The sequence below is a fragment of the Psittacula echo genome, assembly GCF_963264785.1.
Source record: "Psittacula echo genome assembly, chromosome: 24".
In the NCBI taxonomy this organism is placed as follows: Eukaryota; Metazoa; Chordata; class Aves; order Psittaciformes; family Psittacidae; genus Psittacula; species Psittacula echo.
Genome location: NC_137759.1, coordinates 5,080,419 through 5,097,391, shown reverse-complemented (window position 1 = coordinate 5,097,391; position 16,973 = coordinate 5,080,419). Strand labels below are relative to the sequence as shown.

General features: G+C 46.6%; 1 protein-coding gene across 3 annotated transcripts in view; it reads right to left on the bottom strand.

Annotated features, from left to right (window-relative positions):
- Positions 1-16,973, bottom strand: part of REXO1 (RNA exonuclease 1 homolog) — a 42,185-nt gene that overhangs the window by 8,788 nt on the left and 16,424 nt on the right. For all 3 annotated transcript variants that reach the window (XR_013958421.1, XM_080633755.1, XM_080633754.1), the window contains exons 3-11: positions 13,538-13,639; positions 10,648-10,849; positions 9,823-9,986; positions 7,783-7,920; positions 6,735-6,858; positions 5,536-5,649; positions 3,941-4,078; positions 2,046-2,159; positions 1,338-1,411 (exon numbers count right to left, since the gene is read on the bottom strand). Coding sequence is in view for 2 of the 3 variants with exons in the window: in XM_080633755.1 (XP_080489881.1) it covers positions 1,338-1,411; positions 2,046-2,159; positions 3,941-4,078; positions 5,536-5,649; positions 6,735-6,858; positions 7,783-7,920; positions 9,823-9,986; positions 10,648-10,849; positions 13,538-13,639 (1,170 nt within the window). In the remaining variant the exon portion in view is untranslated. The remainder of the gene's footprint in view (positions 1-1,337; positions 1,412-2,045; positions 2,160-3,940; positions 4,079-5,535; positions 5,650-6,734; positions 6,859-7,782; positions 7,921-9,822; positions 9,987-10,647; positions 10,850-13,537; positions 13,640-16,973) is intronic.

The window sequence follows — 16,973 nt, the reverse complement described above, 5'->3', positions numbered from 1 at the left end:
TACAGATCTCCTTACTTAGAACAGCTTCTTATTACAAATATCTACTCTTTTCAACACCCTTTAAAGCTGAAAGACACTGTGCTCCCCAGTATCTCATTGTATACCCTCATTCTGAGCAGACTATAGACTCCAATCTTAAATCTACCAAAGGATGAGAAAACCAAGGAAGCCAGAAGAACACAGAGATGTGCAGCAGCACAAGAAAGAGGAGGCAGATGTGAAAGGATGCCTGAGCCCTGCAGCACTGGCATCATGCTTCATTGAGTAGGAGCCTATTAGAGACATTGCGTGTTTTTTAAAAGGCCATGAATGTTTATGGTCTACAACAGCCATGCAAAAACATGCAGAGCAGTCATATTTTTATAGCCCTATCAATTCTCCCAACTTCCCTGCTGGATAGTTTTTGGAACACCAATGAAAAAAAAGATCCTCATTATATATGAAAAAGAAACAGAAGTAGCAGCTTGCCTGATCCTATCCATGCTTCACTTCAGACTGTGCAGGGCAGGCTTTTACAGTGCCCATACAGACAATTCTTCCTATTTAAGAAACCTTGAATTTTGCCCAAAAATCACTTCCCAGCTCTAGCTTTTGGCCAGAACAAGGACACACACCTCTCCAGAACCTACAGCCAGCCTTGCTGGCCCTGTATCACTTGAGGTCTTTAAAACAGTGGGACAAGAAGATGCTTTATACACGTGGAGCTTCTTCCACTGGACATGACCCTGTTCAGCTATATCAAAGGGCCAAAACTCTATCCCTGAGCAGGTTTTTCATTCTGCTTTGTAATGCTGGGATCCCTTCCCCCTCTTGTTCCTCAAAAGAAGTAATATTTATGAGTTACAATAAGCTCCTTGGGAACGTTCCTCCCCTTAAGACAACAAAGGGCACGTAGTAAACAGAAAACTAGGAGAAGATCTGGCCTACAGCAGAAAGTTACTTAGCATGGGCTTCTGGGAAAGAGAAAAACAGGAGAAAGGTTTTGGCACACTGTTACCAAGGCCCCAGGACTGCTCCTTGCAAGGAAATCTTTTATTTCTCATTTCAGTGTTTCCTTAAAGAAATCTGTATTTGAGTTTTTGCTGGGCAGCTTAATCCATTGACATTTGCTTAGACCAAATGGAACCACCTCACTCCAGACAGCTCAGTCTCCTCCCTCCTGCCAAACACGGAATTCTCCTACCTTTGCATAGCAAAAGATATTTAAGTACTTGGTTTCTCCCCTTCAGGGAAGCCACTGTTCTTCTAAAGGCATAAGCAACAATCACACAGCCATCAGCACTGTAAGCAGAGGACAAATGTCATTGAGAAGAAAAAGGTGTTGCTCAATAACTTACTTTAGCAACCTGGCAGCCTGGTGAACCCACAGCTCCTGAGCAGCAGCTGTAATGAGTTTCCCATCCACCTGGCACTGAAAGAGCAAGAGATAAGAGTCAAAGAGGAGAGTCCTGTTAAACAAGAGATCTAAACTTTAGCTCTCACATGCAGAGGTACCCGGGATGAGCACAGAAACAATAATGTGTCAAACAAAGGGGGAAAATAAGTATGGATTCACACATAGGAACCTAAAGAGCTTAAGTTTCCCATACTCAGGCAGACAAACTCTAGAAGCCTGGATGCTCTGATGGAAAACCACAGCAGAGCTCAAACCAGGTTAGTGTCTGGCTGTAAATGACCAATAAACTCTCCTGGGCAGTGACAGACATCTAGTGCTCCCCAGTCAGCCTCCTAAAAGGGCTGACTCTTTTCAAAGGGCACAGGAAGGTTTGCTGTTTCTTTTACTCTTTTCAACCAGAAAGATGAACAGCCTCTGCTCCAGCCCCAGGGGTACCACTACATCCCAGCAGCCCTTTGCAAGGCTATTTCAGCAGCGGCAGGGCCACCCAGTGACAAAACTCGGAACTGTCATCACCTGGCAGCGTGACAAAGCCACAAAATAGTTCACAGCAACTCAACCCCGAGGCAGGCTGTGCTCGAGGAAGACTGCTCGGAGCTGGAGCACAGCTAGCATGTAACTAAGCCCTCTCTGAAGGGCTTTGCTATACCTCTCTGCTTGCGTAGCCTTCCCCAGTGATGGACACACTCCTCTTTGCGAATGCAGGTTCCAGAGGCTGAGACCATGTACTCGGTGCCACAGCGACAACAAATCCTGCAGGAGGCTTTAAGAGAAGAGAGAAGCAAGAGTCAGGTCACTGGAAATCCTTCACCTGTTTAACTTGGCCAAAGCAGAAGTAAATTGGAATCACTGAAGCCCCAAATACTGGTGAAACAACTCCTCCTGTTAAAAAGGATTCCAAATGTTGTTCCCAACTCTCACAAAGACACAACAATCCCCCTAAAACTGCAGTCCTGTAGCATTTGCCCTCCCAAACACTTCTTACAGAACCCCTGCAGTTTTTGGTGTGCAACATCAGCTTCAGCACAGTTCACATCAGCATTTGCTGCATTATTTCTCCATCCACAGCAAATTATGCTGTACTCCAATACAGTTATTTTAAGAAACAGGATAAATAAGTCATTGTTTGGACACAGGAGCCAATGAAGCTTGGTTTCCAAGGGATCTGTGCCTTGTCACTTCCAAATGGCATTCTAGCTCTTCCTGGGCACAGCTTTCCTGTAAGGATTCTCCAGCATCTAAACCCAGGAATTCCTGCTCCACCAAGGGGGCAGTCACAGACTTCTCCCTCCTGTCATCTGTGCTTGTATTGCCCACAATTCAGAGATGAGAGGTACAAAAGGCCACAGAAAAAGGGCTGACTGATTTCTGCAGTTCCCTGAGTGTGGGCATTTAAGCTGCTAGCACATTTCCAGCTCTCCATAACCCAGGTCTAGCCCATTTTTGTCCACTGACCATGGCCACAGCATTAACAGACCAGCAGTAGCTACTAAGGACAAATTCAAAGATCCTGCAACATCTGCAGGACACTGCAGAAACCGAACCAGGAATACAATCTCAGAAGCCTCTGAAGGCGCTGGCTGGTTCACTGGAGAAAAGGGCTCTGACAAATACAGTACTTGACAGTGTTAATGCAAGAGAGCTTTCATACAGGTTGCTTCAGCAACCACAGGACAAATGTAGACACAAGGTGTTAACATGGATGAGCACTTAACACACTTCAGCAAGGTCTCTCCAAAGAGATGCTCAGAGGAGTGTGGCAATGCACCTCAAAATACAGCCCTAGTATGTGTTTTATCCCTACTGCACCACAGCCTGCTCTAATCAGTCTGAGAAGCATAAATCCTGCTACAGGAGTTCAGAAAGTTCAGACAGAGGAAGACCCTTCCCTATCCTGAGGAAACCTGAGGGGATCACTTTGTCCTGTTGCAAAAGGGGCTTCTGGAAACTACTTGGCCCAGTGCTGTCAAGAGATCAAGCAGAAACCTATGCAAGCCAAACCAGCAAGACATGATGCACAACCAGCGTGGCCCACATCCGACTGTATTATTGTGCATAGAGACACACAAAAATCCTTCCCCTGCAAGAGGGAAGATCATCAGATGCTGAGCAGGAGCCTCTCTCCAACCACTTCCATTGCAAAAGCAGCAGGCAGCCTCCAAGACAGTGCAATGAAGGCAGCTTGTCCAGGGAGGCAACCTGACCAATTCATGTTCTTTGGCAGCAACCAGAAACCTCCCTCAGCCTCACAGCCCCACGGGCCACAAACCATAAACCTTGGGTCAGAAATCACACCCTTGTGACAGGCAAGCTGAAGAAACTCATCCTCCAGAAACACAGCAGACTCCTGCAGCCACACTCCTCTCCTCTGCCACTGGCTGGCCTACAGAGACAAAGGTCACAGCCAAGGAGCCCCATCACAACCGGAGCAAATGAAGATCATGAACATGCTTATGCAAAAAGAGCACTTGCAAGCAGGACAGGCATCTCCAGTTGTGATGTATCTAGCAAACCTGGCAGAATGGAAGAGCCAGCAGAGCTTACAGTCAGTTGTTTTCTTCTCTTCTGCAGTGAAGAGGACAGCACGGCCGGGCTTCTCTGGGTGAGGCATTGGGTAACCATTTTCCTTTAGCTGCTCTTCACTCATGAGATACTCCTTCAGTCGCCGGTACAAGGCAGCCCCTGCACACAAAGACAATGCTGAAGACACATCACTTAAGTAAGGGCTGTTTCTCTTCCTGGTGTTTGCTCTATCAAGCCTCCTGGCAGGGGCTCCCACTATTTTGAACTTGCTTCCTCTGCCTTTGTTCAGGATTGACAGGGAAATAGGTGTCGGGGCAGTATTTTTTAAGACCTGGTTACTGGTGCACAAGCTGATCTTTAACCCCTTCAACACCTAGCATTACATCTGGAAAACAGCTGAAACCAAATTCCTCCGAAAGGCTTTTTTGTTACCGATGTGAGGCTTTTGCATTTTACTGTTTTAAATGCTTTAACCGATAACATGGAACAGAGCCCAAAGAATCCCCCGTCAAAAGCCACCCACAGCTAGCTAAAAAATTCATTATCAGAAGTTTTCTTCCTGTTGTTGAATCAAGGCTGCTCATTTCATTTCACGGAACAATTATAACATCTTGCCCTCCGCTCAATATCTGTTCTTTTGCTGCTACGTTAAACCCTTCCAATATTGCTGTGCGCTCTTTGATGTTGCTTAGCTGAGCTATACAGGCCCTTTTAAGCTTTCTCCGTGTCAATTCCTTTTGCTCCATGGCCTGCCTGCCTCTCCTCTGATCTCCTCAACTAGTTGCCTGCATCTCTTGGCAACCAAAATACCCATAACCGATTTGAACCAACATGAATCATGCTTGTGGCACAACCCTCTGGCTACATTACGACCTTACTATGACATTCATAAACGTGAAACTGAGCCCCGAAGAGCTGGAGGAGGTATTTGAAAGTTTGGCTTTTAATCTGACAGGCACATTGTGAAGAACTGCTTCAGGGCAAGAAAGTTCAAGTAAAATCCAGACAGAAATAAGAGCCCAGGTCAGTAATACCCAAAACACATGAGGCAGCTCTGAGCAGTTACTGATGTTACATCAAAGCCATGCGGGCCACATCAGTGAACTTGCAGCCTGAAGCGGGGAAGCAAGAAGGTGCTGAGCAGTGGTGTGACATTCACTGACACCGCAGCACTGCACAGCAATCAGGTAATGTTCCTAACACTGGCCTGCAGGTAAATCATAGAATAATGGAATGGTTTGGGTTGTAATGGACATTAAAAGTTCATCCAGTTCCAAGCCGCTGCCACGGGCATGGACCCCTTCCACTGGAGCAGCTTGCTCCAAGCCCCTGTGTCCAACCTGGCCTTGAACACTGCCAGGGATGGGGCAGCCACAGCTTCTCTGGGCACCCTGGGCCAGCGCCTCAGCACCCTCACAGGGAAGAGCTTCTGCCTAAGAGCTCATCTCAGTCTCCCCTCTGGCAGGTTAAAGCCATTCCCCCTTGGCCTGTTCCTACAGGCCCTTGGAAAAAGTCATAGCACATCACGCATCAGTCAGATCTTGCTCTCCCCAGTCACAGCGTTACACTTCCAGCTATAATTTACAGGTTACAGCCTCACAGGAGCAGGGTCTTACCTGTTAAATCCTCTGCTCTCAAGCTCCCTGACCGGTTTAGAGTAAAGCTTGTCTTAGCAGCAAGCTTCCCTCCCAGCACAGCTTCATGGGACACCACTTTCTTGTTACTTGTCTCTGTAGTGAGAAGAGGGAAGCAGAAAACAGGACAGAGATCAGATAACCAGCTAAGTGACTTCAGTCCTAGAGTATGGGGCACTATACATCAGTAAAAGGAGGACTGTAATTATCCTTTGCAACTCTTGCTCTGCTCCAATAATTGGCATGTGTGAGGTGGTGGCCTAGCATTTTCATTCCAGCACGATGGAGAGCTTTCTCTTTGCACTGTCAGCTCACAGCAACTTCTTTTTAAGAGCAGCAAGGCCATTTTTACAGTTCCCCTGGGAACCTCTGGTAGCTCTACCTGCTTACTCTGCATAGAAGGAGTCCTACTGACCAAAGGCAAGAGAGGACTAAGCACAGAAGCAACTCGATCTGGTCATGCGCTGCCTGGTGGCATCACCCACCTGCAGAGAGCAGCTTTGTTGTCAGGTCCCCGCAGACCAGACTCCCATACTGAATCTTTCAACTTCTTTCAGAAAAGAGCTTCAGAGCTCTAGAATATACTCAGCCCATCAGATAATGGCAGAGAGGTGCTTTTTACTAATCATTAACTGGCAGGCCTCTCCTAAAGGCCAGCCTCCCAAGTTCAGCCGCTCTGACTAATGGCCATGAAGGTAATGAAGACAGAGGGGAGAAAAGGGAAGAGACGAGGGGAAAAAAAAATTCACAAGAACAGCACAAATTGATTGTTTAATGTACCCTCTCGAGAGCCAATAATGAAATGTCTTAACCCTCTTCGTTTCTCTCTTGAAGCTTAATGTGTGTAACAGATTTCTGTGGTGATGGACGAGTCTATCACTTTGAAGGCATCACGTGAAAGTTACTCCATTAGTGGGGCTTTTCATTTTAAAGAACTTGGGCTAAAAAAAAATAATCCATGTGGCATTATCTCCATTTAGGTTCAGAGAGCCAACAAAGCATTGTAGGACTTGCCTCTTGAAGGCCCATTAAAGCTTGCCAGGCTATAAAAAGCTAACTGGAGTTGTTTGCCTTTCAGCGTAATGCTTCTGAGAAATGGGTCTGTCTTTTCAACAAGTTTCTCTCGGTGGCTTCTAATCCAAGCAGGGCTCCGATTAGTAAACCACAAGTGTGGTACGTACTGTTCGTACTGCTGGGGGAATTGGGCACCAGGCTTCGGAGCTTCTTTAAGGTGTTCACTGCCACATTCAGGTAGATGTTGCGGCTGGTGCTACGTTCATAAGCCACCTTCTCTTCCGACAGGGCCTGCAAACAGTGCAATTCATTATTACACACTCTCTTCCCACTGCTGCTGCTGCTGGAGAACAAAAATGCTTGGCTCTTAAAATACAGAATCCAAGGTTTCTGGGGCCTGCTTAGGTGACTAAGAGGAAAAAAATAACTGTATTTTAAGCAAAGTGCTAGAAGAAGCATTTTCATGTGAAACCATCCCTGACAGATTAACAAAGCAGCAGTGGAAGTGCCAGGGAAAGGCCGTTTTCTCCACTTCAGCGGCAATACAAAATCTTAACTGGCAAGAAAGGAAGTTTGACAAACAGTCACTCCTTGGATGCAACAGGAACATTCCCCTTAGAGAGCTGTGAAGGCGAAATCCCATGAAAGAAACCCTCGCGGCATCTGCTCTGGTTACAAACCACAGCATACCAGGTCCCATATTTACCCAACTAACATTAACAGCCAATGTTTTCCAATAAAACAGACCACTTTCTCAACTCTGCTTTTGGAAACCCTACTATACTATTCTCTACTATTAGAAGGCTCTTTAAAAGCTTCCTTGAAAGCCTTCATAAGCAGCAAGTTTTATCAATTACATCTATCCCACTTATCACTGTGGAACACTGAAGATTCCAGGAGGTGTCTGCTGCTGTGTCAGACCTAAAGGCCTTTTTGTCCAGCTTGACCATAACACACATTCCCCTACTAAACAGACTGTGAATGCTTTCTGAATGAAAGGAAAGATGGGATTTCCTACTGGAACAACCCCCCCCCCCCGAACTGCACTTCCTGTGATCCACTCTGGAATTATTTAATACCAGTCTCCTCTACAGAACTGTATGTGGACAGCAGTTCTGATCTGGGTTTGTTGCAATTTAGAAGGTCTTAGCCAAGGCAGGGGAGGTTATTCACTGCTGTGGACTTGATTCATAAGCAGCAAGCATTTGTACAGACCTTGTCAAATGCTTCCTGGGAAGAGGAGCAGAATTTCAGGCACTCATCAATGAAGAGATTCAGGTATCTTTGACGAATATTTGTTGGGACTTTAGCACCAAATTCTGTGGGAATAACAGGCCTCTGTAAACTGGTGCTCTAGAGACGAAACAGGGAGAGAGAAAGAGGCTATTCAGGGTTTAAGAAGTACGTTCCTTTGAGACTGTCACGTTTCCTGGTCTTTATTAACAGATTAATAAATTAATTTATTAATCCTGGTGTTATCAGTAGGGGCACAATTTCCTTTTTGAAAATCTGGCCAAAGCTAAACATAACATGCACCATTTTTGGTACTAGAAACACCACTTGAAGCTTTTGTGCCACCTTCAGTATTTGAACTACTTCAGAAAACAACCATGTTTCATTACACAACTCATCCAGCAGCCAAGGACTCCCAGCGGCATTAGTCACAATACTACATTTACACACGCAAGCATTCCAGACCACAAAAATGCTGACGTTTGAATTAACAGGCTCAAGATTAGGATGGTACCAAGCACCACGCTTTGCAGACATGAACACACAACAGTTATGTGCACAACAGACATGATTTTCTTTTTGGTGCTCTGACTGTGAAGAGAGAATGGGAGAACCACTCCTGCCAAGCTGGCAGCCAACTAAATCATCCCACTTCCTGTAGGATTCCTGTAACTTCCTTGCACTGGGGTTTTCTTCTTTTGTTAATGCAAATCATGATGCTCCTGAAAAGATTTCCCCCTTAAATTGAATGACATGTTCTTCAAGCACAAAACCAGCACTTTGGACACTGCACACTGGACCGAGTTACAACCCACCACTGCAGTTTTCCATTAAACATCAGTGTATCCCTCAAATCACACAATTTGCCTCTTTTCCAGAGAAGAAATTGTATGGTCACCTCTAAAGCACCCAAACTGTTTTGTCAGTCTCCATCCCACCCAAGAGATATCCAGAAACGAAGCCATTTGCTGCAATATGTAATAAAACCAGCTCCATGGAAGATAATGAGCACGTTCAAGGGGGAACAACTTGTTATCTCAATGGGAAGAGTGCTCATTTTTCTCATGAGACTTCCACTTTAATGCCCTGTTCACAGGGATTTGGTACTTTTCATCACATATTTTCTCATATGACACCCTTGAAGCACCTCTGTAACACTGGTAAATACTTTATCCTTTCAGTTGTTTCTTTTATTTGTAATCAGCTTCAAGTTCTATGTTACTATGGTGGCTTTTTGAGTGGCGAAGGAAGAAAGTGACTTCTCCTTCCTACAGAAATAAGCAGAGTTATGATATATCTTGACACAAGATATCACCAATAAAGATATCTTTAAATCAAGCCCCGTCATTAACCAGGACATTCCTTGCCATCCATTCCAGCTCACAGCTGCTTATGCCATCACCTGCTGCTACATGAGGAACTGTATTTGGAATTGTCTTAGTGAGTAACCTGTTCCCAGTGCTCATAGAGAAAGGAGGGACTTCTGTGCTAAGGAACTCATAGCAACAGTACCCAAAACCTAAGGCAGGTATTCATGGGGAAAAAGAAAAGACAAAAAAAAAAGAGGTTTTCCCCCAAATATTAACAGCAGTAGGAAGTTTAAATGATCACGTTTTAACTATACAGGTCACTGCGGGCCATTATTCATAACCACCTTCCTTTGTACAGCCCACAAAGCCCAGGAAGGCCATTAATCCAGCCATGCCTTTTGAACACGAAAGGCTCCAAGTCTCTGACACAAACAGCTCCACACCTAGGCACAGAGCACAACAGAAGGCTCAGACTGAAGAGGAGTGATCAATATTCAAAGAGATCAGAGCAGCACTTAAGTATTTCTATCTTTTTAAGCTTCTGCCCCTCAAGTGTTTAATTTTTTATACAATGCTATCGAGGAAAACCACAGGAAGAAACAATCCCTTTTAATCAACCTAATCAAAACACTGCTCTTCAGAGAGAGCTAAGTTTGGAGCAGCTTGGTTAAACCTCAATGGGGAATGACCAGAGAGATTTCCAGTTTCTTACCTGTAAGGAGGGTACATGCGCTATCCTTTTCGGCATGATGGTGCTGGTGGTCTTCGAAGCCATCCCAGCTAAGGTGCAAGCCTTCAGAGAAAGGGTGGGTGCTTCAGAGTCATTGGAAGGTGTGACACTCCTGCCAGCAGCAGACGTCTTGCTACTCACGAGGCCTGTAAGAAACAGAAAAGGTAAAATCCTGCCACTGGGCTTCAGGTAGCCAGAAGGAACTTACTATAAAAGGCCCATGCTGCAAGCTGTGCTTTTTTCAAATGGAAGCCTCCAAAGGGATACAAATTGGGCAATTTTGCCACCTTCCAGGCAAGGATGAAGGAACCTTCTGCCAGGAAACGTGCTTCATTTCTGTTTGTTTTGGGGTAACTGAGTCAGCAGAGTTTAAAGAGGTAACCCTGTCAGCTATACTCACTAACTGCCCATCACGTCACCTCTGAGTCCTTCCAACTACAAAGGGATACCAATGAGCATTAATTAGTACTTCCCTCCTGTTCGTGCCATCTCTGAAGGCTTAAATGGAAGAGCAAATGAGCAAACGTGCTCCAAGGAAGAAACAAATAGAACAGGCTGAAGTGACGGAGGCTGAGTGAGACAGAGGAAGGAACAGGGCTGTATATCTAGTCTGTTGCTTTTCACAGGATGGAATATCTCAGGGTAAAGACTTTCCACTGGTCCCTAACAGGACAGAGTCAAGCCATGGCCAATGCTCCACATCTCCTGATAGTTTCACATCTGCTCAGGAGAAATTTAAACAGAAGTCAGTGTCTTTTAGCAGGCGAGAGGACAGGACAGAGATCACAGATAACGCTGCTGGCTTACTTTGTTTGGCTGCTGCGGGGAGGGCTACATTTGGCACATGAGCAATCCTCCTCTTTTCTCCTGGCAAGGAAAGAGAGGCCTTTTGCACAGCCACAGCCAGCTGTGCTGCCTGCTGCTGAGCCAGCTGGATCCTCTGGTAACACACCTCCTGAGCCGTGGGGGGACGGTACGGACGGACTACAGGCTTGCTCGGGACCTCGGCCTGCACAGACAGAAAGGTTTGAGAGGCAGCACGCTCGCCTGCTCACTCCCACCCTCCGGCTTCCATTCACCCAACAAAGGTCTCTCTTCCTCAACTCCTCTCCATCAGCAAATACAGGCTTTCGAGAAAAGATCCCAACCACCTTCCAGAACATAGGCACTCACCAAAGACCATGACATTAATGATCCGCCCTCTGGCAAGGCCTCCCAGCACTCTGGCATGTTCCTAAATTGGTAAGTGGTATTTGAACTGCTGACTTAATGGCATGATGGTCCCCATCACTGTGCCTAATCCACTCAGAATCATTGAATCAGCCAGGTTGGAAAAGACCTTGAAGCTCATCAAGTCCAACCATTGCCAGCACTGCCAAGGCCACCACTAATCCATATCACTAAAAGGGCCTTGTCTACATGGTTTGGGAACATTTCCAGGGATGATGACTCCAGCACTGCCCCAGGCAGCCTGTTCCAATGCCTGAGCACCCTCTGGGGAAGGAATTGTTCCTAATCTCCAGCCTAAACCTCCCTTGCTGCAGCTTGAGGCCATTTCCTCGTGTCTTATCACTTGTTACTTGGGAGAAGAGACCAATCCCACCTCACTACAACTTCCTTTCAGGTTCTGGATGCTATCCACACTCTCAGCTCTACAGTCTCACACTAGAAAATGAACCTAGCTCCTTGCTGCCTGCTGCATGCTCCTTTAGTTTATATTGCAATGAAAAACCAACCAACTACCCTGCATTCCCCTTTGATGTGTGACACTTGAGTTTCCAGTTTGCTCCCTCTCTTTCCCATGCTGAAAAGCCATCTACCCTTGCCTTATAGCAGCTCCAAACCTCTTGTTTCGGGGCTCTAGTTCCTGTAACTGCTCACCTGTATCTATTTATGGGATCAGAGCATTACAGAAACTGAGCTCTGAACTTTCAACAAGCTCTGCCCCTGCCTACTTCTTGGAAGCATTTCACTGCTGTAGCCATTATCAGCACAAACAAGTCCCACATGCATTTTCCTTGATGTTCAAAATTAGGCTGCAGGAAAGGTGCCAGAACTTATGTCAGCAAAGAGAGAAGTTTTCTAGCAGAAGAGAAGCATCAGTAGGACAAGCTTCTCCACACTCCTTAATAACCTTTGAACTGTGAGAAACAGGCCTTCCTTCACAAAATCTCTTCTGAGAAGGGTGCGCTCACACAGCCCATGTGTAACACGGTGTTTCTGAGACCACAAATTGAGGGCAAGCTGGCACCTCCTGCATTCCTTGTCTCTGATGCTGACACCAGCTTCTGGATACCAAAGTGCGTGCAGTCAGCCATTAAAGTGTAATTACAGACTTCTGAGCAGGACGGGACACTCATTTTCTGCCTCACCTTCCATTCCTTTGGCCCACCATTTCCCCCAGCAACTAAACTAGAACTCATCTCCCTCCCCTTCTGCTTTGCTCAGTCCTGGAGCTATAAAACACAAGCACAGACAGAACAAGCATTAGACTTGGAGCAACACAGCAAAGCAGGAGCCTTAACTCTGCATGTAAAAGCAGCAATTCAGGTCTTACAGCACCTCCTGAGCAGAGCTGACAGCAGCACCAGGCTGAGGTTATCCAGGGAACACAGGTCCCAGTGCGTGCTCACAGCAGCTGCTGCTGCTGAGCGCACCAGATCGGTTCTGTTTGCCCATGCAATGGCTGCACTGGGGCTCTCATCTTTGGAAAGCATTTTGGGATCAGCTGTCACATTAAGAAAATGTATGGAAAGATTTGCACCTGTCTAAAAGGCACCCATTTACAATAAATATTTGAGTTAATGAATTTCCAACCCATTTGCTTCAGCCTCTTATCTCTTCACTTGGGAAGAAAGGGCCCTTATCAAAACACATGAACTGGCTGAAGATATGTAGTTAAATAAAACACATTGTGTTGACCTCAGGGCTTCAAATTATTAAAAGAAACCTTTTCTAGGCAGGGAAGAAAGGGAGAACAATTAATTTGAACTCCCCAGCTCTAATCGGTGCGCAAGTCTCCACTCTTATCCTGCTAGAACATAAAGCTGACTAATCTGTACTTGGCACCTGGAGGGAAACACATTAAACCCTCAGAGAAAACATGAATTAAAATCCCAGTGGGAAAGAAATAAAAGAAATCAGAACGTCTTCCTTGGCTTTTTCTTGTTATTTTTCACCTCTCTGTTTTAAGTATTTTCACAGTTGTGGAAGAAGAGCATCAAACAAGACACTGTTGGTATCTTGGCTGATTCAGACCAGACACAAAGTAATGGTTTTAAACACACGACAAAATTCCTACAGCTATCTTTCAGGTCTACAAGACAAAGAAAAGTACCAGCAGACCCAGACTGGCCTTGTGTCCAGCCAGGTTTTATTTCAGTGATTGGATGAAGCTGTACTGTAGAAAAATGAAACTCTCAGTCCATCTCAATGTGTGGCAAGATGCAGAACCCATTTACTCTTCCATAGTTTACCCTTGGTTTCATGAAAGTTATCAGAGTTTTGCTGCTATGTGTAACATGCCTACCCATCCTTTTCAGAAATCAGAAAGGGGAGGGAAGAAAACTGACGCAGATGGATTCCAGCACTAACACTACTGCTTGAATCTGGGCTGCATTGTTTGCCAGGGTTGTAACAGGACAGAAAATCCTCACTTTCCAGAATCTAAACTTTTGCTTCTGAAAGTTTCACTTACATTTCCTTGTTTGACAAGGTGAGAGATCCTCCTTTTCTGCCCAGGAAACAAGGTAGTTAAATTGTCTTCTGTCTTTTCTTCATTTCCTTCCTCTTTGGATGGCTGGAAAACAAAAGAACAAGCTTCCAAAACTGAGCAGATTTGAAGACCCCTCTCAATGAGGAGATCTGAAAAGTCTCCTTTTGGGTTAACAGAAAGTCCTTGCAGGAGCCAGGCGAGAACGTGTGGTCAGCTGTTGAATGACTAAATCAAACCTTGTTTGGAACCCAAGAGCCACCAATGAAGCCAACAAGCAGCACAGCTCTTCCCCCAGCAGTCACTCCATGAGCTGTGCACTGGAGTAGTACTGGCACGATTCACAAGAGTCCCTACCTGCCATCAGAGACTTGAAGAGTTTTCTGCCAGCCACTCACACCTCACCTTTTGTGGCATCTTAAAAACCAGGGGGTTTTGGGTTTTTTTAATGACAGAACTTGGGAGCTGACTCATTCCTGCCCTTGTACAACGTGCTGCCAGAGCAGGTCCTGAAGAACCCTGCTCGCCACCAAACCATGGTGCCCACACTCCACGTTTAGGGAAATGTTTCCCCGCAGTTTTATCCACAGCCTTATCTGCAGAAAGACTGCGGTGACAAAGCCCCAGGTCACACACTTGTACGGCCAGAAACCCAGGAGGAAGTAACAGCCCCTCTCCAAGTAAAGATGCTTCTTGAGCAAACATCTCAGGCTTGCTGGGAGGTGCCCAGAGAAGCTGTGGCTGCCCCATCCCTGGCAGTGTTCAAGGCCAGGTTGGACACAGGGGCTTGGAGAAAGCTGCTCCAAGTGGAAGGGGTCCCTGCCTGTGGCAGGGGGTTGGACTTTAAAGGCTTTAGGGACAGACTTTGAAGGCTTTGAATTCGATTCCCCTGTTCATTCATACAAAACACACTTCCTAGAATCATAGAATCAACTGGGTTGGATCAAAGATTTAAGATCATTACTGATTTAAGATCATCAAGTCCAACCATTGCCCAGCTCTGCCAAGGCCACCACTAACCTATGTCACTGAGGACCTCATCTACACAATTTGGGAACATTTGCAGGGACGGTGACTCTACCACTGCCCTGTTCCAGTGCCTGACCACCCTTTGGGGAAGGAACTGTCCCTAATCTCCAGCCTAAACCTCCCCTGCCGCACCTTGAGGCCATTTCCTCTTGTCCCATCTCTTGTTACTTGGGAGAAGAGATCAGCCCCCTCCTGGCTCCATCCTCCTTTTAGGTAGATTTTGCAAAACTCCAGCTGCTCCCCAGCCAATCCTGCCTTGGGTTTTCCAACACAACCCCTGGCAAAGCTCTGAGCAGAGACAACCCTGCCAACCTCTTAGAAATTCAGCAACAGAGCCGAGGGCCGGATGTGGGGATGAGCTCAGACTCCACTAAGCTTGTGTTCATCACCACTGAATCACTTCACTCTCTAGGAACTCGGTCTGTTAATTCAGTTACATCCCTAATAAACTCTCCACACAGTGACCCTTCCAGGTGGAAAAGGACCATGCTTCCTACATGTACCTTCCCTCTGGAGGAGCATGTTGAGACCAAACAACACTGGCTCCACCTACAAAGTTACTCTATAAACAGTGAAAAAAATTCCCCTACCCACTATAAATGCAGAGGGAAGCAGGTACCTACGTACAAACACCCATCCCTCATACAAGGACCCCCTCCTCTGCAATGCATGTTCCTCCCTTTCCAAAACAGAAGGAATTATCCAGGGCAGGGATATAAGGTGAAGCACGTCAAAGGACACACACACAGAGCTCAATGCTGCAGCTCCATGCCAGCATTAACTGCCTGCAGTGAGTGGCAGCCCCTGGTTCAGCACTTTCTGAATCCAGCCCATTTGGAAAGCTCTCAATGGATTAGGATTCCCTACTATAGACTAGGTACCTTTAAGCTATTTTCACTTCACCTGGGCAATTTGGAGAAACAAAGCTAAAAATAAAGTGCTTTTTCCTAGCTGGGAATTACACCAAACACTGAAGAAAGAACAGCTGAATTTTAATCAACGGAATTCAAGTAATGCTTAATAGTTCAGAAGAAAATCATTCCACTGACCTGCCTTATGTAAGCTTCTTCTAATAAAGCTTTTCACAGGAGTAGAAGAAAGGTCTTTACTTGTCAGCAACACAGACTTCTTTCTGAACGTGTCAGGGCCATGACTGCAACAGAGGGCTCAGCAAAAAGCTTTAAGCTACCCTTTCCAAAAGAGGAGCTCTCCCCTCAACACTGCAGATCCTCACTTTGGCCTCCCCATACAGAAGGTCGTGAATGGAAAAATGTTGCCACTTCACCCACCCAGCTGACAAAAGCCTGAAAACAGCACTCATTTCTGATGCTGATTTTAGAATAAAAGTCAACAATCAATCATGCCAGGAGAAACTGCTTTCCCACCATGCAGTGTCATGGTTCCTGCAGTGCTCACCCTGCCCCTCCTTCAGATCAATAATCACAGAATCATGGAATGGTTTGGACTGGAAGGGACCTTAAAGCTCCTCCAGCTCCAACCCCTGCCATGGGCAAGGACCCCTTCCACTGGAGCAGCTTGCTCCAAGCCCCGGTGTCCAACCTGGCCTTGAACACTGCCAGGGATGGGGCAGCCACAGCTTCTCTGGGCACCCTGGGCCAGCGCCTCAGCACCCTCACAGGGAAGAGCTTCTGCCTAAGAGCTCAGCTCAGTCTCCCCTCTGGCAGGTTCAAGCCATTCCCCTTGGCCTGTCCCTACAGGCCCTTGTCCCAAGCCCCTCTCCAGGTTTCCTGCAGCCCCTTTAGGCACTGGAGCTGCTCTCAGGTCTCCCCTTCAGGAGCCTTCTCTTCTGCAGGCTGCCCCAGCCCAGCTCTCTCAGCCTGGCTCCAGAGCAGAGCTGCTCCAGCCATTGCAGCATCTCCACAGCCCCCTCTGGCCTCGCTCCAGCAGCTCCACGTCCCTCTTGTGCTGCTGCCCCAGAGCTGGATGCAGGACTGCAGGGGGGGTCTCCCCAGAGCACAGCAGAGGGGAAGAATCCCCTCCCTCAACCTGGTGCTCATGCTCTGGGGATGCAGCCCAGCACACAGTTCTGGCTGCAAGTACACACTGCCAGGTCATGGTGATCTTAAATAATCCCAAAGGGAGTCTTCCTGTGTTTGAAGGGACCTAAACTGGAACACACTGCAAGCCCTGATGACATCCCAGTACCTCCATTACCTTTTGGGTGCAGGATAGATGCAGCTGAAGCCAATCAGTTATTCCTTGGATAGACACACTCATCCTTTGGTCCCCCCCTCCCTCAGCACACAGAGAGCACTTGATTTTGTCACCTTGCCGCGTTAAACCTCCCAGGTAATACAGCTAACTTATGCAACATCTACAATATGCATTTAAAACAGGAAACAGTTTGGTAAGTCTCCAAAGTGTCTAGTGC